Raw genomic sequence first — 23,154 nt, 5'->3', positions numbered from 1 at the left:
CGAGGTTACTGGAGGAGAAACCAGCAACGAACCCGCCCTGACATACAACACACACACACACACACACACACACAGTGAATCGACTCAGTGTGTTGGCAGCCCTCACTGGTCTGTACACCGGGCTCCTCTCACCTGACCAGGTAAGTCTCCGGGGTTCTTGTCCTGTTCCAGCAGGTAGGAGGCGTAGCCCATGTTGTCGCTGCTCACCATGCGGTTGGTGTAGTTCATGCTGACGGCGTGGACGGAGAACCAGCTGTGGGAACATCAGAGGCTCGAGATGAAAGTGTGACGATCACTTTTCATCAAAAACACAACAATGAAAAATAATAATACAAAATACTATTATCATTGTTGTTTTTATTGTTGTTATTAAAGGCTGTTTTTACCTGAGCACTCCGATCCCGTCTCCGTCCAGATCCGTGAACTTCAGAACCATCACCTGTTTATCTGTGTTTGACTTGTACCTGAACACATCAATAATAAAAATTACCCAGATGTATTTGACATATGAAAACATATGTATTATGAACACGTCTCTCTCTCTCTGTACCTGTGTCTCTCGTCCTCGGGGTTGTTCATATACGAGTGTGGACTTCTGTTCAGGGTGCTGTCGTCCAGTTCTCCTCGGTTCCTGTAGATCCTGCCTGGCTTCATGTTACGATGGGCTATGTCTATACTCTGGACACAAGGTTCACATTAACAAATAGTGACGTCTCAAACTTCACTGAAATAACACATTGTTCATCTCATTCAGTCAATTTATATATAATTTATACTATATATCTGACATTTTATATTTCAGCTTATATGTTATATACCATTTATTACTACATGTTATATATTATATGTTATATATAACATATCTATCTGGCATGCAGCACACTGACTACCCATCATGCACTGTGCACAGGTAGCTAACGGCTAACTTTAATTTACATTTGTATGTTTCAGATTTTAGAAAACACTGGTGGATGTGGAGGAGAAACATTTCCTGCAGCGACCACTTGGTGTCACCACAGAGCCATGAGTTACTGACACAGGAAGAAGAAGAACGTGTGATGAAGCCGGTGTTTGTCATGGTTACTCTTCATCACGGAGGAACGTGTGACTGAGGGTTTAAAGTTATGATCAATAACAACAACGGATCAGTTGCAGTTTTTAAAACGTCTTGTTCTCATCTCTGAAAATAATTAACAAGAGGAAATGACCTTTATCTTTGTCATGATAACGTGTTCACTTCTCTCGTTAAGTTGAGATAACGAGATCATTTCACCTGTAACGATCTTTGTTGTCTCAACATAAGAAGAAATCTACCTGTGTGACGTTTGAAATGATTTCAACTTTTCCTGTTTCAGCTTCTATATCGTCCACAGTTTTGTTTTTTTGTGACGTGACGTTGAACCAAAGTGATCAATCAATCAATCAATCAATCAATCAATCAATCAATCATCACACAGTCACCTTGACGATGCCGTTGACGAGCGGCTGGATGGATGAGCGGATGTAACCTTTACTGCTGATCATGAAGAGTGTGAACTGAAAATATCCTCCAGGTCCAGAGTGAGTGTGAGTTCCACTGAGAACAACGTTCTCCTGACGATACACATCCCCGAACTTCACCTGCAGGGCTGACAACACCTACACAACACACACAACACAATAATACACAACACATAAATACACGTCACAAACAAAACACAAATAAACAACAGACAGTGTGTGTGTGTCTGTTGTGTTGTGTTTGTACCTCCAGACGTAGTCTCTGTGATATCATTCCTACTTCTGCTGTAACGAACACGACTCTTCTTCTCCCATCGTCGATGATGAAGGCTCTGCTGTACAGACGAGTGTGTATACCTGCAGCCGACTGCTGAGGGTTTGCATAGCCCATCTACACACAGACACACAAACACACTCACACAGTGTCTAATCACTTTTCACAGTATCATGGCCCTGAACGCACCACGATGTGTATATGGCCCTGAACGCACCACGATGTGTATCATGGCCCTGAACGCACCACGATGTGTATCATGGCCCTGAACGCACCACGATGTGTATCATGGCCCTGAACGCACCACGATGTGTATCATGGCCCTGAACGCACCACGATGTGTATATGGCCCTGAACGCACCACGATGTGTATATGGCCCTGAACGCACCACGATGTGTATCATGGCCCTGAACGCACCACGATGTGTATCATGGCCCTGAACGCACCACGATGTGTATCATGGCCCTGAACGCACCACGATGTGTATATGGCCCTGAACGCACCACGATGTGTATCATGGCCCTGAACGCACCACGATGTGTATATGGCCCTGAACGCACCACGATGTGTATCATGGCCCTGAACGCACCACGATGTGTATCATGGCCCTGAACGCACCACGATGTGTACTCTGCTGGTGAGTGTTGGTACTGACCAGAGGGACCTCTGCTGGTGAGTGTTGGTACTGACCAGAGGGACCCCTGCTGGTGAGTGTTGGTACTGACCAGAGGGACCCCTGCTGGTGAGTGTTGGTACTGACCAGAGGGACCCCTGCTGGTGAGTGTTGGTACTGACCAGAGGGACCCCTGCTGGTGAGTGTTGGTACTGACCAGAGGGACCTCTGCTGGTGAGTGTTGGTACTGACCAGAGGGACCCCTGCTGGTGAGTGTTGGTACTGACCAGAGGGACCTCTGCTGGTGAGTGTTGGTACTGACCAGAGGGACCTCTGCTGGTGAGTGTTGGTACTGACCAGAGGGACCTCTGCTGGTGAGTGTTGGTACTGACCAGAGGGACCCCTGCTGGTGAGTGTTGGTACTGACCAGAGGGACCCCTGCTGGTGAGTGTTGGTACTGACCAGAGGGACCCCTGCTGGTGAGTGTTGGTACTGACCAGAGGGACCTCTGCTGGTGAGTGTTGGTACTGACCAGAGGGACCTCTGCTGGTGAGTGTTGGTACTGACCAGAGGGACCCCTGCTGGTGAGTGTTGGTACTGACCAGAGGGACCCCTGCTGGTGAGTGTTGGTACTGACCAGAGGGACCCCTGCTGGTGAGTGTTGGTACTGACCAGAGGGACCTCTGCTGGTGAGTGTTGGTACTGACCAGAGGGACCTCTGCTGGTGAGTGTTGGTACTGACCAGAGGGACCCCTGCTGGTGAGTGTTGGTACTGACCAGAGGGACCCCTGCTGGTGAGTGTTGGTACTGACCAGAGGGACCTCTGCTGGTGAGTGTTGGTACTGACCAGAGGGACCTCTGCTGGTGAGTGTTGGTACTGACCAGAGGGACCCCTGCTGGTGAGTGTTGGTACTGACCAGAGGGACCTCTGCTGGTGAGTGTTGGTACTGACCAGAGGGACCTCTGCTGGTGAGTGTTGGTACTGACCAGAGGGACCTCTGCTGGTGAGTGTTGGTACTGACCAGAGGGACCCCTGCTGGTGAGTGTTGGTACTGACCAGAGGGACCCCTGCTGGTGAGTGTTGGTACTGACCAGAGGGACCTCTGCTGGTGAGTGTTGGTACTGACCAGAGGGACCCCTGCTGGTGAGTGTTGGTACTGACCAGAGGGACCCCTGCTGGTGAGTGTTGGTACTGACCAGAGGGACCTCTGCTGGTGAGTGTTGGTACTGACCAGAGGGACCTCTGCTGGTGGCCCGGTGCAGTCGGCTCGACCCACGCCGATCAGATACGAGTGGTTCTGAGGAGGAGGAGTCAGACCTGAGGGAACAGAGACTGCTGCTGTAACTGAGGATACGCACGTGTGCGTGTGTGTGTGTGTGTGTCGTTACCTGTGTGTGTTTTCCAGCTAACCATCAGTGTGATCAGCACCACACACACTGTCGTCATGACGATGAAGAGGACGGCCAGCATGGCCTCCAGCAACGAAACACCACAACACGACTTCCTGTTCGCCATCTTTCAGAGGCTGAGGGAAACACACCATCAGAACTACATTACCCAGGATCCTCAGCAGATTTCTACATATAGATATATCCACACAACATCTACACAACTTTTACACAACCTCCATACAAGGGCGGCTGTGGCAAAAGGTCGGTGGTTCGATCCTCAGTCGTCCCCATCTGCATGCTGAAGTGTCCTTGGGCAATAATACTGATACTGAACCCCTCATAGATGTTGATGCGAAATTTTGTAAGTCGCTTTGGATAAAAACGTCCGTCAAACCACATGTAAAAATAATGTAATAAAACTCGACACAACATCTACACAATAACCACACAACCTTTGGTCATGTGAATCGTTATAAAATCAAATCTGTCTCAGTAGAAACAGGAAGTTAAAGTATCTGAGGTCAGTTTCCACGACGATGACTCAGGAAACGAACCTGAGACGGATCAGAACCTTGATGAAGACGAGGTCGTTCTCACCTGCTGCTGCTGTGTGTGTGTGTGTGTGTGTGTGTGTGTCTGTGTGTGTGTGTGAGATGTGTTCACAGTTCAGCTGTTATCTGACTGATAAACACAAACACACTCCAAAGGTTACACCTGGACGTCACACACACGATAGAATATAGATTGTGCTCCAACACTGATAAAAACTCCTCTTCATCATCGTCACACGATGAAGATGATGATGATGATGATGATGATGGTGTAGATGAGTATGATGATGATGAAGGTGATGATGATGATGATGAAGATGAAGGTGATGATGATGATGAAGATGATGAAGAAGATGAGGAAGATGTGAATTTGGAGGTTTGAAGTAAAAGTTAGTATTTTACTCATATTATCTGTGTTCAGAAAAACAGGAAACTGAGACAAAATAATCCTCAGTCACAAACTACAAACAGACGAAGAGCAAGAAAAACATAGACAACGAAAATAAGAGGAGAAGAAGAGTTCAACAAGCTGCTTAACAAACACGGAACCAGAAACTGATCAAAACTGATCCCGAACCAGGTCGTGCTGCATCAATAATAATAATAAAGGCTTATATTTGTAAAGCGCCTTTCACGGGACCCAAGGACACTTTACATATGTTTGCGAGGACAAATCAGTAGAGAAAAGAAAAAAGTAATAATACAAGTACAGAACAGGATAGAGCAGACTTCAGGAGGAGCCCAGCCCAAACCGCCCCCCTCACCATGTGCGACTCCCCAGTTAAAACAGTGGAGTCTTTCAGATTCCTGGGGACTATAATTGCACAGGACCTGAGGTGGGCTGAGAACATCACCACCATCACCAAGAAGGCCCAGCAGAGGACGTTCTTCCTGCGGCAACTGAAGAAATTCAACATGCCGCAGAAAGTGATGGTCGAGTTCTACACGGCCATCATTGAGTCCATCCTCACCGCATCAATCACCGTCTGGTTCGCTGCCTCCACTGCCAAGGACAAGGGCAGACTGCAGCGGATCATTCGGTCAGCTGAGAAGGTCATCGGCTGTGACCTGCCGGCTCTCCTACACCTGTTCCACTCCAGGACCAGGAAGAGAGCAGGCAAGATCATCGCTGATCCTTCCCATCCCGGCCACCACCTATTCCAGAGACTCCCATCTGGAAAAAGGTTCCGGGCCATCAAGACCAAAACCTCGCGCCACCTGAACAGTTTTTTCCCCATGGCAGTGGGGCTCACAAACAAGCCCCCTGCATCACACTGACTCTGCCCCCCCGCACATAACTTATAACTTATATATTGTTGGCACTATCCGGAACCAATCACTGCACCTTAGCACCGCACGTGCCTATTGTTTTTTCTGTATATATTGTTGTTTTATGTCCGATTTGTTGTTATGTCCAAAGGCACCAACCACACCAAGGCAATTTCCTGTATGTGTAAATATACTTGGCAATAAAAAGAATTCTGATTCTGATAGAATTTAGCAGCAGGGTGGAGCCTAACAGAGGCGAAGGCCTCAGTGAAGAGGGGCTTGAGGAGTTTGGGTAGTTCAGCAGGGACAGAGTTCCAGAGGGTGGGGGGATGGACCGTAGCCTTCTGAGTGCAGTGTAGGGTTGGAGGAGGTCGGTTAAATATGGTGGTCCTGGTCTTGGCTCTGTCCCCGGTCCAGGCCCTGCTGCTGGTCCTGCTCCTGCTCCTCCCCCTGGTCCAGGCCCTGCTGCTGGTCCCTGATGTCCCTCGGGGAGTAAACACCTCTCAGGATGTAAATAAACACATAGGGACAACAGGACTTAAATACCGTCCTGTTACACCTGTCAGTCAGGGTGCGCTTCTTTTCAGACACCCGACATTGGCCTATGGGATGGGGCGGGTGGTCGGCTGAATCAAGCGCTCCCTGTCACAGCTGCAGATGTTGTCTGAGTCTGAGCAGACGACAGACAAACACAGACACCGGACAACCAGAGGGTCTGAAATCAAACGCTCCTGTGAATGTGGGAGCGCTTGGTTAATACCTCATCACGTCCAGGGATCAGGCCGAGAGCTGGGTTAATGATTGAGGGTCGGGTGGTGACTTATTGACCAGAGACGTTTTTAACTTAGCAGGCCAGTCGCCTCCCATCAGCAGAGGAGTTGAACCTGAACCTGAACCTCAATCAGAACCAGAACCAGGAGTAGGACACGGACCTGAACCAGGACCTGGACCTGAACCTGAACCTAAACCTGAACCTGGACCTGAACCTGAACCTGAACCAGGACCAGGACCAGGACCAGAACCAAAGGAGTCCAGTTCAGTCTGAAGCTGCAGTCATGGTTGATGTGAAGCAGCGGAGCAGCGGGGTGTCTCCTCCGGACGGGGGATGGGGCTGGGTGATTGTTGGCTGCTGCTTCATGGTGACGGTCTGCACACGAGCAGTGACCAGGTAACACTCTGTGTGTGTGTGTGTGTGTGTGTGTGTGTGTGTGTGTAGGGTTAGCTAACCCTACACACACACACTAACCCCAACCCTGAAAACTAAAAGTTCAATTCATTTCAATTTTATTGTATAGCGTCAAATCATAATATACATTATCTCAAGGCTCTTTAAAACATTAAAGATGAGCCACACAAATATAAAACTAATATAAAGTAAAACCGTTCAGGTCTCAGAACCAGATGAGACACGATGGACGTCTGAGACGTTTCATCATCAAACACAGAAAATAACTCGAAAATATGAATAATCACAAACTAAAAGAGCAAAACATGAGAACTTTGAGTTTCAAGTTGCTCAACAGCACTTGGTGCTGGAACCATCAACCCTGAGATCAGCTGCTGAGCCACAGACAGGAAGCCTTTCACTTTTAATCCTGTCGTTCTCAAGGTTCGTGAACCTCGGGTCCAATCAAAGAACATGTTCCAGAACCATGTGATGAAGAAAACGTTGTTAATGGAGGATCGAGTCCAATCATTTTCAGAACCATGTCGTTTCCCTGAGACTAGCTCTGCCTCGGTTACCCCTGACAACCACTTACTAGGAAGTGGATCATTGCAAGAGCAGGTGGACTGCGGTCCCAGTTTAACCATTAAGACCATTTACATGAAGTCCAGAAACCTCAGTGGACGTTACACAACACTGACTCAGCTGATCACCGATCAATAACCGATCCCTGTCTGTCTGCAGGTGCATCTCCATCTTCTTCATGGAGTTTCAGGCTCATTTTGGAGCCGACTACTCGGAGACAGCGTGGATCCACAGTCTGTTGGACTGCACCACGATGCTCTGTGGTCAGTGCCCTCACACCCATCAGCAGCCTGCAGGGGGCGCTGCACCGCTCTGACTTCAGCTGTGTGTTTGTGTGTGTCCAGCTCCTGTCGGCAGTCTGTTTGGGACCCGGTGGTCCTGCCGGGGGACGGTGATGTTGGGAGGACTCATCTCGTCCTGTGGCCTCCTCCTCAGCTCCTTCACCAGCAGCCTGGAGCTGCTCTATGTCTTCATGGGCGTCCTCACAGGTCAACATGTCCACACATGTCCTCACAGGTCCTCACAGGTCAACATGTCCACACAGGTCAACATGTCCACACGGGTCAACATGTCCACACATGTCCTCACATGTCAACATGTCCACACGTCCTCACAGGTCAACATGTCCACACATGTCCTCACAGGTCAACATGTCCACACATGTCCTCACAGGTCCTCACAGGTCAACATGTCCACACAGGTCAACATGTCCACACAGGTCAACATGTCCACACATGTCCTCACAGGTCAACATGTCCACACAGGTCAACATGTCCACACATGTCCTCACAGGTCAACATGTCCACACATGTCCTCACATGTCAACATGTCCACACGTCCTCACAGGTCAACATGTCCACACATGTCCTCACAGGTCAACATGTCCACACATGTCCTCACAGGTCCTCACATGTCCTCACAGGTCAACATGTCCTCGTTGTCCAGGTCTGGGTTTCGCTCTCTGTTACACGCCGGCCATCGCCATGGTGGGCTGTTACTTCCGGCGGAGGAAGGCTCTGGCGTACGGTGTCGCCATGTCGGGCAGCGGGATCGGGACGTTCGTGCTGGCCCCCGCTGTGCAGCTGCTAATCGAGCTGTACACGTGGAGGGGGGCGCTGCTCGTCCTCAGCGCCTTCGTTGCCAACCTCTGCGTCTGTGGGGCGCTTCTTCGACCAATCACACTGCGGGAGGAGGAGGCGGAGGAGGGGGGGGGGGACAGACGTGGTGAGGAGCAGCGATACGAATGTTTTTCCTTTCGACAGAACACGTGACATCTGTCCATCTCCCTCCGCAGGTCCTGTGTCATCGCAGGACGCCGAACTCGCAGTGAAGCTCTCCAACGAATCTGAAGGTGGATGTTCATCATCAGGTGCGTCGCCCTCTCCTTCTTCTTTACCGTCGCTGCCCCTGCTGCCGGGAAACCCCGCCCCTCAGGTGGCGAGGAGGCGATGCTTCAGCTCCTGGTCCAGTAAGGAGCACCGCTTCCTGCTGCTGCCGGACTTCCTGCTCCTGGCCGTGTCCTTCCTGTTCTTAGCCAGCGGCTGCAGCCTCCCCTTCGTCTACCTGGTGCCCTATGCTCTGCACGCCGGCGTCAGCCACCAGCACGCCGCCTTCCTCATGTCCATCCTTGGAGTCATTGACATCGTGGGGAACATCACCTCCGGCTGGCTGACAGACCACAGGTACAACTCCGCCCGACAGGAAGTCAAACAGGGGGGCTTTCTGTCTGTGAACCAATCACAGCGGACGAGGTCGAGGGGTGTAAACCATAATCACCATGAAAATCATTCAGACACTTTTAATTGAAACGATCTGAACGAGCTGTTCGATATTATTTACAGTATTTATTTAAGTTACTATTCAAATTATACTTTAATTATCACGACTGAATTTGTTATAACTTTGTGTCGTTTGTCTTTATGGTCGTTGATGTGACTCAGACGAAGGACAGTGGAACAAACAATGTGTGACAATAATCATTCAAATTTATTCGTACAGGACGTTTGTGCGTTAACGGCGTTGACCCTGTGCCGAACTCTGTTCGTAAATGGTCCTGTTGACACGACGACGTCAGAAAACCCCGTCAGCTCAACACGATAACGCTACAGACATGAATCAATGAACCAATCAGCAGCAGAGTCGACCTCAAACCTTAAAGGGTCAGTTTGTCTCCTGGTTTCTCTTCATCAGTGAGCTGCCACTCTTCCCCCGGCTCCTCCCTCACGGCACAGACTGACTCCACAAGATGGCAGCGTTAGAATCTGAGCTGTTTTAACTTTGTGGAGGAGGTGGAGACGTGTCGACATCTTTGTTTACGTGTCCCTCTGCTGACTGACGGACAGTGAACTCATCGTCTGAGTCCAAACTGTTTGACCTTTTCTTCTTTTTTCTCTTTAAAGGACAAAGAAATAACGAGCAGATCAATAATAAACTGTAGTTATGTAAATGTGGTCTCAGGTGTTTGAAGCCGTACCGTCTCACCTGTTACATCGTCTCCGTGGCGATGGAGGGTCTCTGCTGCCTCTTCATACCGTTGCTTCGCTCTTTCCCGATTCTCGTGCCCTTTGCAGTTCTCTACGGATACTTCGATGGCGCCTACGTCGCGCTGATCCCTGTGGTGACGTCGGATGTGGTGGGAGCTCAGTACCTGTCCTCGGCGCTGGGTGTGGTCTATTTCCTCCACGCCATCCCATATCTCGTCAGCCCCCCCATCGCAGGTGAGCACAATGATCACACGTTGTTAGCAATTAGCATTTTGTTATTAGCCTTCAAACATTTACTGTCAGTCATGACCTTTGTTGGTTTTCAGTGTCGTCAGTGTAACATGACGCCTGAAGACGTGCTCATTCTTATTTCTGATTGGTCTGTCTGGACCCGACCCGACGCGGTTGTACCGTGGTGATGTCACAACTGAACTCTTCTTCTGTGGTATGCAGGTTGGCTGGTTGACATCACAGGAAGTTACACAGCCACCTTCCTCCTCAGTGGCGCCGCCCAGCTGGCGAGCGCGCTCATCCTCTCTACCGTTGCTGGGATTCGTCGCTGCTGCCTCCACCGCCCACCCGCCCACAAAGAATGAGCCCCTCCCCCACAGCCTATCCGACCAATCGGACTGTGTCATCGGTAGTAGGTGGTCGCCTCGTAGCGTTGAACTCCTGTTTTTATGTCAGAGGAACAATCACGTGCTCTAGGTTTTAACTCAGGTATTGATCAGGTCAGTTTGTCCAAACATCAACATTCATTGACTGTGAGCTTCCTGTTCCTGTCAAAATAAGAGTCCCACTGGTTGTTTTATGATGAAAAGTCAGGAGTGAAGGAAGAAGAGTCCACCTGTTTGTTACCTTGGTGACAGAAGCTGCTGTTCTAGATTAGAACATTCACAGAAAATTAAATGCCTTAAAATTGTTATACCTTTGTCACATGAGAAAAACAAGTAAAGAAAACAATGAACATTCTGTCAAAGTCACGTGTTTCCTGTTTTGGTTTTATATTTAGTTTGAGGCTCAGCAGGTGAAACAGAATCGGTTCCGGTTTCAATTATGTACTCTGTGGATTATAAAGTTGAAACAAATATAAATACTAATATGTTTGTAGATATTTTACTAAATAGAATTAACTATTGACACATCGTTTGTTTTCACTTTAATCTGGTGTCATAAGAATCCGTTTCAGAAGTTTATATGGTAGACTTCACACACACTCTCTCACACACACACACACTCTCTCACACACACACACACACACACACACACACACACACACACACACACACACACACACACACACACACACACACACACACACACACACACACACACACACACACACACACACACACACACACACACACACAGAGTTTATCACAATCCCGTTTACAGGACGAGTATGCCTGTTATATACTGTGCATATATACAGTGAATGTATTCTGCGTATATACTTTTTAGATTGTTAACAGAGCTGACAATATAACATATTATATATGTAAAATCAGATTAGTGTTGCATTTCCCTTCTTGTTTATGCAGGTTTCAGTGAGTTTGGACCATCTCAGCCACCGTAGCAGTAAAGTGAAGCAGAGGAGGAGGCGGAGAATCGTTTTTATTTTTTTTATCAAATGAAAGATTCAACGTTCTCGCTTTATTGACCCCGACAACAAAAAGGTCCTGAAACCACGAAGTAAATATCTAAAAATCATCCTCAGACCAAACATGAACATGAACTGTGCAGTAATTTAGCCAAACACAAGAAATTGTCCGATTTGATTCTTCTGATGTCTTAAAAACCGTCGTAGTGATGTCACGAGACGATGAGCTCACTTCCTGCAGGTTTTGGAGCGCAGCTGTCTCCTGATGATCAGGTGATCACTCTCCTTCTCCTCTTCCGCTCCGACGGACATCTGGATCACAAAAACACGTCACATTAGATAAACTCACGTCATAAAATCATCCTGTTGACACATCACATGACCACGCAGGTTACATGTGTGTCCGTCCTCAGGTGGGACACATTTCATGACTGTGATTGGCTCAGACTGTTTTTATAATCCTGTATGACTTGTTAATAAAATGGCCGCCTGTCTCACCATGTGCGGAGAGACAAACAGTGGCGACGAAGCATCTGTTTTATAAAGCTTCCTCCGTCCCCGCCGGGGTCTGGTCGCCGTGGTCACCGGCTCCCTCTCCACGGAGTGTCCGCTGACGAGGCCGATGATGGTTTTAGCTGCAGAGAGGACGAGTAGAAACCAAATGAGAAAACAACTTCCTGTTTTTAAGTTGTTGATTAATAAACAAGCGATAGATCAGCGGCCTGTTTCGTGTTGTTACTACAAACAAAACTTTAAAAAAATCTTTTCCGTTAAAGGGACAGTTCAAATCATAACATTAAATTCATTTTACTTTTGTGAATGTCCACCAGGGGGCTGTGTTTGTGTTGATGGGATGTTTGAGGTTTGACGGTGACAGGAAGTTGAACTCTCTGACCTTTGCTGCCCAGGATGGACGGAGAGCTGTGGATTAACTCTCCGATCTTCTGCAGGGCGCCGCCGTCTCTCTTTACCGCCGCCGACTGGAGAGAGAGAGTCACATGTTAAACAGCGCCTCTACCCCCCCTCACCCGCCTCCCCTCACCCGCCTCCCCTCACCTGATGAGGACCTTGTGCATTTCCTCTCACTTTGTTCCTCTTGTTCTCACTGGTCACCAGCTCCTGAAACACACACACAAGATGATGTTCACTCAAACTGTCTGTGTGTGACACACACACACACACACACACACACACACACACACACACACACACACACACACACACACACACACACACACACACACACACACACACACACACACACACACACACACACACACACACACACACACACCTCCACTTCGCAGCTCTTCCTCTTCCTCCCAGTGGTTTTGATTTTCTTCCTGTCGGCCATGTTGGATCTCTGAGGAGACACATGAACGTCCTGCTCAGGGAGAAGGACACACACAGACACACACAGACGTTGAGGGTCACAGTCTTACAGGTGAGTTTTGATTCCTCTGTGATGAACGGACCTGTTTGTGTTTCTCTCTCTCCTCCTTCAGTCTCTGTAGTCTCTCCATCTCTCTCTTCACCTCCTCATATTTCTTGCTCCTCCCTCCTTCTTCTTCCTCCCCCTCTCGTCTCCCCTTCTTCTCCTGGAGTCTATGCATCTCCTCCTTCAGCTCCTCCACCACCGACCCTTTCCTCTCCTCTGCCTCCACGTTCACCTTCTGATGCAAATCTGAACGGGAAAGATGTCAGATCCACAGACCGTCAGATCCACAGACCGTCAGATCCACAGACCGTCAGATCCACAGACCGTCAGATCCACAGACCGTCAGATCCACAGACCGTCAGATCCACAGACCGTCAGATCCACAGACCATCAGATCAGATGTAGTTTCAGACTAATGTTACCTTGTTGTTTCACAGTCTCAATCTGGGTCACAGTTTCTGACACAAGTTTCCCTTTGTCCATCAACACTCTCTGCAGCTCTGAAACAAACAGTATACGTCGTTATGTATTTATATATACATACATACAATTTTATTTGTACAGCCCATATTCCCAAATCACAATTTGTCTCAGATCTGAACAAGATGAACATCGTCTGCTCTGAACCTCAAGAGTAAAATTAGCAAATTTCCCCATTGAAGGAATAATAAAGGATTATCTTATTTTATCTTAAAGCCATTAACAGGGAAACCTCAGAGAAACATGTGAGGGGGAGACGGACAGAAGAACAATAGATAGAGTTAATAGTTATAAGATAGACATTGTTTCATTAAAAGATGTGAACTCTGTGTTTGGTCTCAACCCTCATGATGATGATTCTACAGTTTCTGGTTTTTCTCACCTGGTTTCTCTCGCTCTTCTCTCTTCCTCCCTTCCAGTCTGCCTCGCAGGGCACCGCCCTCTGAATCCAGCTCCGCCCTCAGACGGGAGAATTCTGCTCTCTGATTGGCCAGCTCCTCCATGAGCTCCTTACACCTGTTCTCACTGATTCATAAACAGAGGAGGCTTCAACATTGTATTGTTGTACATTAATCAATAAACCTGATTGATAACAGTATTGATGAGTGATCAGTCCACCTGTGCATCAGTTTTTCCTGCAGTCCACTCTTCTCTCTCAGCAGATCTTGGATCTGTTGTGATTTGTCGGCTGATCTCTCCAGCGCCGCCTCGCTCTCCTTCTTCAGCTCGTCCATGGCAGTGTGGAAAACACTCTGCCCCTCCCCCTCCTGAAACATCAATCAATCAATCAATCATTCATTCAATCAATCAGTGACTTCAACCAAAAAACCTTCCACTGTCATCAACATCACGGCAAAATATGAAGTAAACTATAAGATGGAGGACAGATCAATAATAACTAATTACAGGATTATCAATTTAAACACGCCCCCTTTTGAAATCATTACAAGCTGACCAATAAATGATCAATCAACCTGGTCAGTTACATAAACCACTGATCCCATCAAAGAGACCTCCACTCTGTGTCTCAGTGTCTCCATTCCGTCTGTCAGACTGTTGATGGTTCTGCTCTTCTCTTCTGATTGGCTCTGCAGATCCTGGAGGCGGGTCTGTGTGCTGTTGAGCTGCTCTGATAGGCTGTCAGAACTGTCAGTCTTCTCTTGGAGCTGCTTCTGGATGCTGGTCATCTGGACGGCAGTTGAATTAACAGAATATGAAAAGGTTAGAGAACAGTGGGAGCTACAGCACAGAGAAAAACAATCAATGGAAACAATCTTATCATGGATTAACTGAAATTACTCATCTATTTTATTAAATAATCAATTAATCAATCAATTAATTAATTCATTAACAGTTTAAGTAAATTTCTTTCAAGCCCAAATATGAAACAACTCCTGGTTCCAGTTTCTCAGTTGTGTAAGTCTAAGACAGTTTTTATTGCAGTTCTGTGACAGACCACCGGGTCACTGCGGGCGCTGCTGTGTCCGGGTCAGACAAGTACGTGGCAGTGAAGAAGAAAGTGTCAAAGAAGAAGAGCTGTACCTCCGTCTGCAGGTGGAAGATTCCGTTAACAAGAGCTTTGTTCTCCTTTGTCAGCCGGGACGCTTCTTTCTGCTGCGACTCCAGAGAGGAAAAGAGCGAGAGACACTCAACACACTCCACTTCTACAGGGGAGAGAGAGAGAGAGGCGGGGGGGGGGGGGGGGAACAGAATCATCTTCAGTGTCATAGGTCCCAGACAAATATTTGGCCAAAGTAGTTTAAAGGGGACATATCATGCAAATTCCACTTTGTTAGTGCTTCTACAGGTTAATGTGGGTATCTGGCTCATGTCTACCAACCCAAACACTCTGGGGAAAAAACACTCGCGCGTTTTGTTATAGTTCCTCTAAGTCAGAAACGTCATGCTTGAGCGACTCGATTGAGCTTCCTGGGTTTTGTGTCGTAACAAGGAACTGGAAGTCTCCCTACATGGTCTTGGCCCACCCCCCACCTCATCCCCCCCCGTCCCCCCACACTCGTTACTTCCGGGTTTACACCGGAGGCAGCGCAGCGCCGTTCCCAAGCACGCAGCCGGGCTGTTCACACGGGACGAGCATTTCTCCGCTGGTCAGCCCGCGATTCACTCACATGTGGCATTTGTCTGGATCGTTGGGACTGGGAGGCTGCAGCAGCTGCTCGGGAGCGACCGCTCGCTCTCCCGTGCGTGAGCTGGAATTTGTGTCAGCGCCACAAAGCCAACAGTGTGGAGGACTTCCGCAGTGTTCAGCGCTACTGTAACCCCCGAACCCCGACATTCAACGGGTACAACAACAAGCGGAGAAAGCAGAATCGCGGGCTGACCTTATATATACAGTCTATGGGGCTGACCAGCGGAGAAATGCTCGTCCCGTGTGAACAGCCAGGCGGCTGCGCGCTTGAGAACGGCGCTGCGCTGCCTCGCAGCGGTCTTCCACACTGCCAGCTGTGTGGAAGACTTCCGCAGTGTTCAGCTCTACTGTACGCCGGGTTACAGTAGTTACGCCGGGTTACAGTAGTTACGCCGGGTTACAGTAGTTACGCCGGGGTACACCGGACGCGGAAGCGCCGCTGCGAGGCAGCGCAGCGCCGTTCTCCAGCACGCAGCCGCCTGGCTGTTCACACGGGACGAGCATGTCTCCGCTGGTCAGCCCCATAGACTGTATATATAAGGTCAGCCCGCGATTCTGCTTTCTCCGCTTGTTGTTGTACCCGTTGAATGTCGGGGTTCGGGGGTAAATGATGGTCTTCATAGCCCCCCCCCACCCCTCTCTTTCTCTCTCTGTCTGTCTGCTTGTGTGCTTGTAGTGGGGGGGCAGAGGGGGACATTTAATTATGTGATTGGGAAAATTAAAACTCCAGGACAACAAGGGGAATACAAAGTATGGGATGCATATTTGATAATTTATATCATATAAAATATGTAATTTATATCGTTTAAAATCATGGGGGGAGAGGGGGGAGGGGGGAGCTGGCTCATTAGCATTTAAAGGAACAGGCACTCAAAACAGGTCACTCTGTGGAGGGCTGTTTTATACAGGGTAAAAAGCTGTTTGAAATGATCCTTGTGGTATTTTGACCAAAGTATGTTACAGACATTTCATTAAGACCCCAAGGAACCATATCAACTTGTGGTAAAATGGGCATGCTATGTCCCCTTTAAAGTTTGTTGTGGAACCTTTAATCAGGAGAAATTGTTACATACTATATCTTTAAAGATAAAAGGTCCAGCTCTCACCTTTCAGAGCGTCAACCGTCTGCGTCAGCTGACCCTGCTTCAAGTTCTCCACCTCCTTCTGTCGGCTCAACAGCTCATCCTCCAGGTCCTTCCTCGCCACATCCCCGACTTCCTCGTCATCCTCCCCCCTCTCCCTCCTTTGTCTCCTCACCATCTCCCTCATCCACTCCACAAACTCCTCCTCCCTTCTCCTCCTCCACCTCTCGTTAAGCTCCTCCTCCATCCTCTTCTCCCTCTCCTCGTCCTCCTCTTGTCTCTGCCGACAGCGACACGTCTCCTGAAGCTGCAGCAGCTCCGACCTGATCGACTCCACCAGAGCTCTCTGACGCACCAGGACACCACATTGTTACAGTTGCTGTTCATTTTTCTGTCGATGTATTGATTGAATCATGGATTGAACATTTCTGCTGTGATGGGTGGGCAGCGTGCTTACGTCTCGAGTGGCGTCCTCCACCGTCTTGTCCATGGCCGCCTGCACTTTGTTGATGACGTTGTCTTTCTGCCCACACATGTCCATCAGCTCTGAGAGCTTCTGTCGCTGCTGCTCCAGACTCTAGAAAACAGCACGACATCAGGTGAGGTCACGAGGGGGAAATGACTGTCCAATCAGAGTGAGTAAAACAAGCTGCCACATTAAATCCTGCGTGCAGTGAAGGCAGCACGCCAACCCTTCTGAGCCACGTGATGCGTTCATGTACAGCTCTGTTGCTGAATTTATTAGAACAGGGGTTTCACATGAACACGTTTCCTTGACATCATCTGTGGTCTTGGTTCTTAAACAGGTGACTTCCACATCACATCGACAGAACTAAAACAAGTAGAAGAAGAAAGGGTCGTCACACACACCACAGAAGAAGACAGCTCGGCTACAGTACCTCCAGAGCTTCCTGTAGCTGATCATGTGACTGCTGCTTCTCCAAGCGCAACGCCTCCAGCTCTGCAGCACACACAGAGGTCAGAGGTCTAAGTTACAGCGAGCAAACAGTGACACCGTGCGTGTGTGTGTGTACCTGCAGTGTCTGTGTGTGTGTGTGTGTACCTCCAGTGTGCGTTTGTCTGTTCAGACAGTGTTGAACGCTCTGTGCGTCCTCTTTGATCTTCTCCAGGTCTTCGCCCATTGAGCTGATGATTCCCTCCAACACAGCCACCTGTTCCTCCTGACAACCAACCAATCAGCTGACAGGGTGTAACTTCTTCAATGTGCTCCCTCAACTACAGCGTGAAGCCACAGCTAACCGATCAAAAGGGAAACACTGACCTTGTTGCTTTCGGCGTTTACAGCAGAGAGGTCCACCGTCTTACTAACGAGATTCTTCAGGATCTCTACTCGCCTCTCCGCCCGCTCCTCCAGGATTTCCCTCTCCTTCTCCAGACGATCACTGAGACACACACACACCGTTGTTACTGACAGAACAGAGCTGTTTTGTTATTGATTCTTCAGTTTGCCTCTCGGTCACATGATCACGATGCTGTTACCTGTAATCTTTCTCCATCTTGTTAAAAAGCTCCATGAACTCAGAGCTGACTTCTTCTCTAATCTGAGCCTCCAAGACCAAACGCAGCGCCGCCTCCCTGTCCGACTGACACACACACAGACACACACACACACACAGACACACACACACACACACACACACACACGTTGAACTCAATACCATCAGGGACTGTATATAAAGCCATAAGTAACTGTGTGTATTTTTACCTTCTCTTCTTCCTCCATGGTCCCGTCCTCTTCCTCCCCCTCGTCGTCCTCACCTCCTGCCTCCAGCACAGTTCCCTCCATCACACTCTCCCCCACATCATCTTCATCCTCCAACACATCCTCCAAGGTCGTCTCCCAGGCGACCAGCGAGCTCTTCCTGCCCCGGCCCGACACGTTCCTGCGCTGGTCGGCCTCATCGATGATCATAGACAGCTCCATGGCCGACCTGTGGGGGGCGTCGTCTGGGACCACGGGCCTGGAGTTCAACACCACCACCTGAACAAGTTAACGTCTCATCGTTGGTCAAACACATTATATTTAAGATGTAATGAAGCTTTTCTACAGTTGAACCTCACAGGAAATTAAATATTAATTGAGTCATCAACCTTCTGAGCGAGTGCAGAGAATTTGAGGACATTGAGAGTCTCGTCGAAGCAGGAAGCATTCTGATTGATGTTGACAACCATTGAGACGCGTCCAGCACCACAGAAGAAGAACTGCAGGAAGTGGGTCAGTTTGGACTCCCTGAAGGGAATGTGATGCTGGAACCTGCAGAGACATGAGACACAGTTACACTCCTGCATTTAACACACTCCCACACTCCCACACACAGCACCGTGTCGTACTTGGCGTGTTGGTTGAGTCTCATGGCGTTGATGCACTTCCCGAGCGTCAGCAGAGAGATGTTGATGTTTCCCGCCTCTTTGAGTCTCTCTCCAGTGTTGTGAGTCCGAGAACAACGCTCCGACCCGGCGAGATCACACAGCGCCAACCTAAACACACACACACAGTCAGTGCAGCCTGTACACTGAGATTACAACACGCCACACAAGTGAAATGTGCAGTGAGACGTACTCGCTGATGCCGAGGACTCTGGGAACTCCGACATCATCCACTTTCAGGATCCTGACGGAGAAGATGCTGTGGCTGCAGAGACAAAGAAAGACACTGGTCACACGATCATGTGACATCCACCCGACACACACACAAACTGATCAGCTGACCTCCTGCTCGACGCCTGGTTCAGTTTGGTGGATGAGAAACTCTGGTTCTTCCTCCCGATCTTCATCACTCTGTACGCCTCCTCAGAGCTGTTCACCTGGACCCACCGCAGGTCTGAGTGCACACGCACACACGTGAACTTAAACATCAATTATTATTTCATCTTACACCCAAAAAAAATCAAACATGAGAAGAAATGATACTTTTAACAAAGGAGAAGTGACATTGTGACACAAAAACATGCAGTGTTACCTTTGATGAAGGAGTTTCCTTTGACGTCCTGAGACAGACGCAGCACCGTCCTCTTGTGGTGACCTCCGGGAACCTGAACGTCACAGATTAATCAGACGATCGACCACAGCTGAGCAACTGGTCGGTTCGTTGTCAGGACAGTTTAAATCCAGGTTCTTTTCACGACTCCACGATTTAATAACACAGTGATGTGGCGTGTTTGTACCAACATCATTATTACATCATAAAATGAGGCTGGTAACACAACTGTCTGTTAGTCAGCAGGATGAACCAGTGCATTTAGTGAAAGATGTTTTATGAGTCAAAAGAACTCATTACATTTTGATGCAGATCTGGAGCACCCCCTGTTGGATAAAACATAAGTGTGTGTGTCACCTGTTCCAGCAGGTCATGGATGTTGTCGTTGTAAATCTCGCAGAATGAAACCCAGACAGAGAAACGGATGTTTGAATCGACGTCCAGACAGAAACTGTCGGCTTCAGAGACACTGTTCATACTGTCGGTGCTGAGAGACGAGCCTACACACACACACACACACACACACACACACACACACACACACACACACACACACACACACACACACACACACACACACACACACACACACACACACACACACACACACACACACACACACACACACACACACACACACACACACACAGAGAGAGAGAGAGAGAGAGAGAGAGAGAGAGAGAGAGAGAGAGAGAGAGAGAGATAAGCACACACAGATACACACACGTTCAGTTCTGCAGCTGATGTGATTTCTCATTGTCGTGCTGAAACCAAGTCACCAACCTTCCAGAAACGTTGACCGTCCAGACGTCAGACTTTTGTCACTCTGCAGAAAGAAAAAAACGTCCTCAAGCTGTCTCAGGATGTTTCTCTGTGCGTGTGCGCGTGCGTGCGTGTCTGTCTCACCTCTTTAAGCAGCCGCAGCAGGTTCCTCTTGCTGCTGCTCTCAGCCACCTGCTGGTCTGGAGTCAGTCGGCTGAAGTCTCTGCAGCGCTGCGGCTTCAGGTCGGACCGAGCGTACAGACGCCCCTCGATGCTGTTGAAGATGATGGACAGAGACCTGGGCAGCAGACCTGAGTCATGATCCGGACCTGAGAGAGAACGACAGTCAGAACCTGCCAGCAAACTCAAGAAATGCTAAATATTTCCTGGTTCCAGTCTCTTAAAGTTTGAGTTTTCTGTTTCTCTCTTGTCAATCAGCTGATTTTTGGTTTCCAGTAGTTGATTGGACGTCACCTAGAACAAAATTTTCCCTCTGAGCTGATTCACTAAGCTATAATTCAGAAAAATGATCAGAATAGTTTTTCTATGTTGGGCTCTGGAAAAGCATCTTGATTTAATCGACCGACAACATTTAAGATTATCAGCGTACAAGGTTAAAGAAACAGAAAATATTCACACTGAAATCAAAGTAAAATCATGAATCATCTTCTGTCACATGACTCAGTTGAATTAAATGACGTGATCTCAGATGTTCTGACCGAGGAACGTGAAGGTTTTTCCAGCGTTGGTGACTCCGTACGTGAACACCAGACAGTTCCCTCCTTCCAGAACACCTTGGACCAAACCACGAACCGAACACTCAAACACCCTCCTCTGACTCGCCTCCGCACCGAACACCTCGACACAGAACATGTCATGAACACCATTTTTAAAAAGCTTCAACGGTAAAGTGAACATTTCTTTGCACAGAACAATGATGTTGCCACGGTTACCTGCGTGAAGCTGAACCTCTGTGCTGTCTGTGGGAGGGACTTTGATTGACAGCTCCTGGGAGCCTTCAGGACCACGGTGTCCGGCCCCTCAATGGTCACACACTCCTTCAGAAGAAAACACGTTTATTCAGGTTTATATGATTTTCCTTCATTCAAAAGAAATCCTTGCTCTTACTTTTCACCACCGCTGTTCCTCATTCTTAGTTTTTCTGTAACTAAGCAACCAACTGCAGAGTAGACAAGTCATACAGGGTGAGTGTTACCTGTGACTCTCCGTTGCCGCTCTCATTTGCAGTGAACGGTCGAACCCTCAGGTAGACCTGCAGGTTCTCTGACTGCGACTGAACAACGCCCTGTCAACGGGAGAAAAACATCGGTCACAACGTTCTGCTCACCAGCTCAGTCCAGTTAAACACACCTGCAAAACTACCTTTGCTGGGAGAGCAGCAAATTCCCCCAGCAGGTCTCTCCTGATGTCATCCACCACCACTGGTCCCACTCGCTCCGGCTTCCAGGCTAAACAAGACTCCATCATGTCTGCCAACACACCCACACACATACTATCATTTATAGAACATTTCTTGTTGTGGGATAAACCCCTTGAGATGTAGAATCTGGTTGTTGATGAGGTCCCAAACACAGATGAGAAAAATAAGAGGGGACAATAATGTGAACCATAACAATTATAAATCAAACAAGATAACAACGTAAGGACAGAGAGAACAAAAGACACAAGTTAAAACCTCAAACTAGACACAATCAAAAGAGGAGAAAAGGTCCCTATTCATAAGGAATGAAGGAAATAAAAAAATCATTATGAAATAGTGACATCACTGAAAACATGAGCTATTTGTTTGATGATTGTAAGATGATTTTAATAATGACAGATGTTTTCAGGAAACTTATTCCAACCAAGGTCGAAAGTCTGAATTTGAAAACTTTTTTACCAACTTCCTTTGATGCAAAGTCACAACCATCATTAGTTTGAAACAATCAGGAGATTTAAAGTTAATGAGTTGAACAATAAACAGAAACATCATGTGTCAGCACAATAACCACATAAAAACATCCACCGCTGCACAGCGATGAGTTTAAACACGACCCACGTCACATTCTAATCGTTTACGATGTTTTTAAACGTGAAGATTTGAAACAAAGTTCGTCTTCACTCGATCACAGGAGCAGAACCTGGAGGAAAGTCTCACGTGAAGTCAGAGACGTAAAGAGATCAGTTCAAACTGCTAGCTTAGCTTCAGAGGGAACTGAGGCTAACTTTGTTGTTAGCATTAGCCACAACTAGCTCACCCTCACAAACACAGAGTTTCTACGTCTCGTACAGACACGTCCCTGCTCGTGTTCCCATGTGCTGGAACATGTGAACATGTGAACACGAGCTGGAACATGCGAACACGAGCTGGAACATGACCGTGACTCGCTGAGGACGTTTCTCTGAACTCACAGAAAACATCGAGTCGCTTCGCCGCCGTTTGTTCAAATGGCTCCGCTGCCGCCGCCAAATCTCGCGAGACTAAGACGATCCCGCGGTTTCAGAGCGATTCCTCCATGATGGATTTATAATATAATTAATATGCAGATGACATGAGAACCGTGATCATACATGTTGGCATCGTGAGAGTCACTGAAGCTACAGTCTGTGGAGGTGTGAGCCAGAGGGCGTCACTGCTCCGGATCACGTTAAACATGTAAACAACACGTAAACAACACGTGAACGTGAACGCAGCTCCACTGTTTAAACTGGGACCTGACGACCAATCAGAGAGCCGGAAAGAGACAACGTCACAGGTGTCGGTCAGGATCTCGCGAGATTACGAAGTTCGACTGAAGAGACAAGAAATGAT

The 23,154-nt window shown here is 48.3% G+C and overlaps 3 protein-coding genes across 6 annotated transcripts in view; 1 reads left to right on the top strand and 2 right to left on the bottom strand.

The window, feature by feature from the left end:
- The window catches only part of asah2 (N-acylsphingosine amidohydrolase 2), a 16,911-nt gene extending 6,944 nt beyond the window's left edge, over positions 1-9,967 (bottom strand). Inside the window, exons 1-9 of one of the 2 annotated variants that reach the window (XM_034569824.1) lie at positions 9,832-9,967; positions 3,778-3,914; positions 3,621-3,706; positions 1,748-1,891; positions 1,462-1,638; positions 551-678; positions 387-464; positions 133-253; positions 1-37 (exon numbers count right to left, since the gene is read on the bottom strand). The exon at positions 1-37 is cut by the window's left edge and continues 89 nt beyond it. In XM_034569824.1, the coding sequence (XP_034425715.1) occupies positions 1-37; positions 133-253; positions 387-464; positions 551-678; positions 1,462-1,638; positions 1,748-1,891; positions 3,621-3,706; positions 3,778-3,904 (898 nt within the window). In that variant the 5' untranslated portion in view covers positions 3,905-3,914; positions 9,832-9,967. Of the gene's footprint in view, positions 38-132; positions 254-386; positions 465-550; positions 679-1,461; positions 1,639-1,747; positions 1,892-3,620; positions 3,722-3,777; positions 3,915-9,831 lie in introns of both variants that reach the window. The other variant, XM_034569823.1, reaches the window with a different exon arrangement.
- On the top strand, positions 6,334-10,574 carry slc16a12b (solute carrier family 16 member 12b). 2 transcript variants are annotated; one of them, XM_034569830.1, is made up of 7 exons: positions 6,334-6,768; positions 7,510-7,613; positions 7,695-7,838; positions 8,296-8,574; positions 8,645-9,032; positions 9,808-10,067; positions 10,287-10,574. In XM_034569830.1, the coding sequence occupies exons 1-7, from the start codon at positions 6,656-6,658 to the stop codon at positions 10,427-10,429; spliced, it is 1,431 nt and encodes a 476-aa protein (XP_034425721.1). In that variant the 5' UTR covers positions 6,334-6,655; the 3' UTR covers positions 10,430-10,574. The 2 variants fall into 2 exon arrangements, with proteins under 2 accessions (XP_034425721.1, XP_034425722.1); XM_034569831.1 differs by lacking the exon at positions 6,334-6,768 and adding an exon at positions 7,362-7,386.
- An 830-nt stretch (positions 10,575-11,404) lies between these two features.
- LOC117752486 (kinesin-like protein KIF20A) lies at positions 11,405-22,983 on the bottom strand. 2 transcript variants are annotated; one of them, XM_034569821.1, is made up of 32 exons: positions 22,755-22,983; positions 21,726-21,832; positions 21,559-21,648; positions 21,296-21,400; positions 21,062-21,200; positions 20,487-20,671; positions 20,364-20,406; positions 19,938-20,080; positions 19,563-19,635; positions 19,313-19,424; positions 19,164-19,235; positions 18,935-19,081; positions 18,695-18,857; positions 18,309-18,584; positions 18,083-18,186; positions 17,865-17,985; positions 17,646-17,763; positions 17,482-17,543; positions 17,040-17,159; positions 16,782-16,928; positions 16,607-16,727; positions 14,894-15,015; positions 14,365-14,538; positions 13,970-14,118; positions 13,734-13,876; positions 13,294-13,371; positions 12,909-13,117; positions 12,728-12,817; positions 12,490-12,552; positions 12,329-12,413; positions 11,932-12,068; positions 11,405-11,745 (listed from the first exon to the last, which is right to left on the bottom strand). In XM_034569821.1, exons 2-32 carry the CDS (start codon positions 21,828-21,830, stop codon positions 11,662-11,664), a joined length of 3,780 nt encoding a protein of 1,259 aa, XP_034425712.1. In that variant the 5' UTR covers positions 21,831-21,832; positions 22,755-22,983; the 3' UTR covers positions 11,405-11,661. The 2 variants fall into 2 exon arrangements, with proteins under 2 accessions (XP_034425712.1, XP_034425713.1); XM_034569822.1 differs by having other exon boundaries at positions 12,909-13,111; positions 13,324-13,371.
- Between the last annotated feature and the right edge of the window lie 171 nt (positions 22,984-23,154).

This window comes from Hippoglossus hippoglossus, chromosome 19 (assembly GCF_009819705.1).
Source record: "Hippoglossus hippoglossus isolate fHipHip1 chromosome 19, fHipHip1.pri, whole genome shotgun sequence".
Classification (NCBI taxonomy): domain Eukaryota; kingdom Metazoa; phylum Chordata; class Actinopteri; order Pleuronectiformes; family Pleuronectidae; genus Hippoglossus; species Hippoglossus hippoglossus.
Note: the sequence above shows the minus strand (reverse complement) of the source record. Positions and strands in the feature narration are given on the sequence as shown.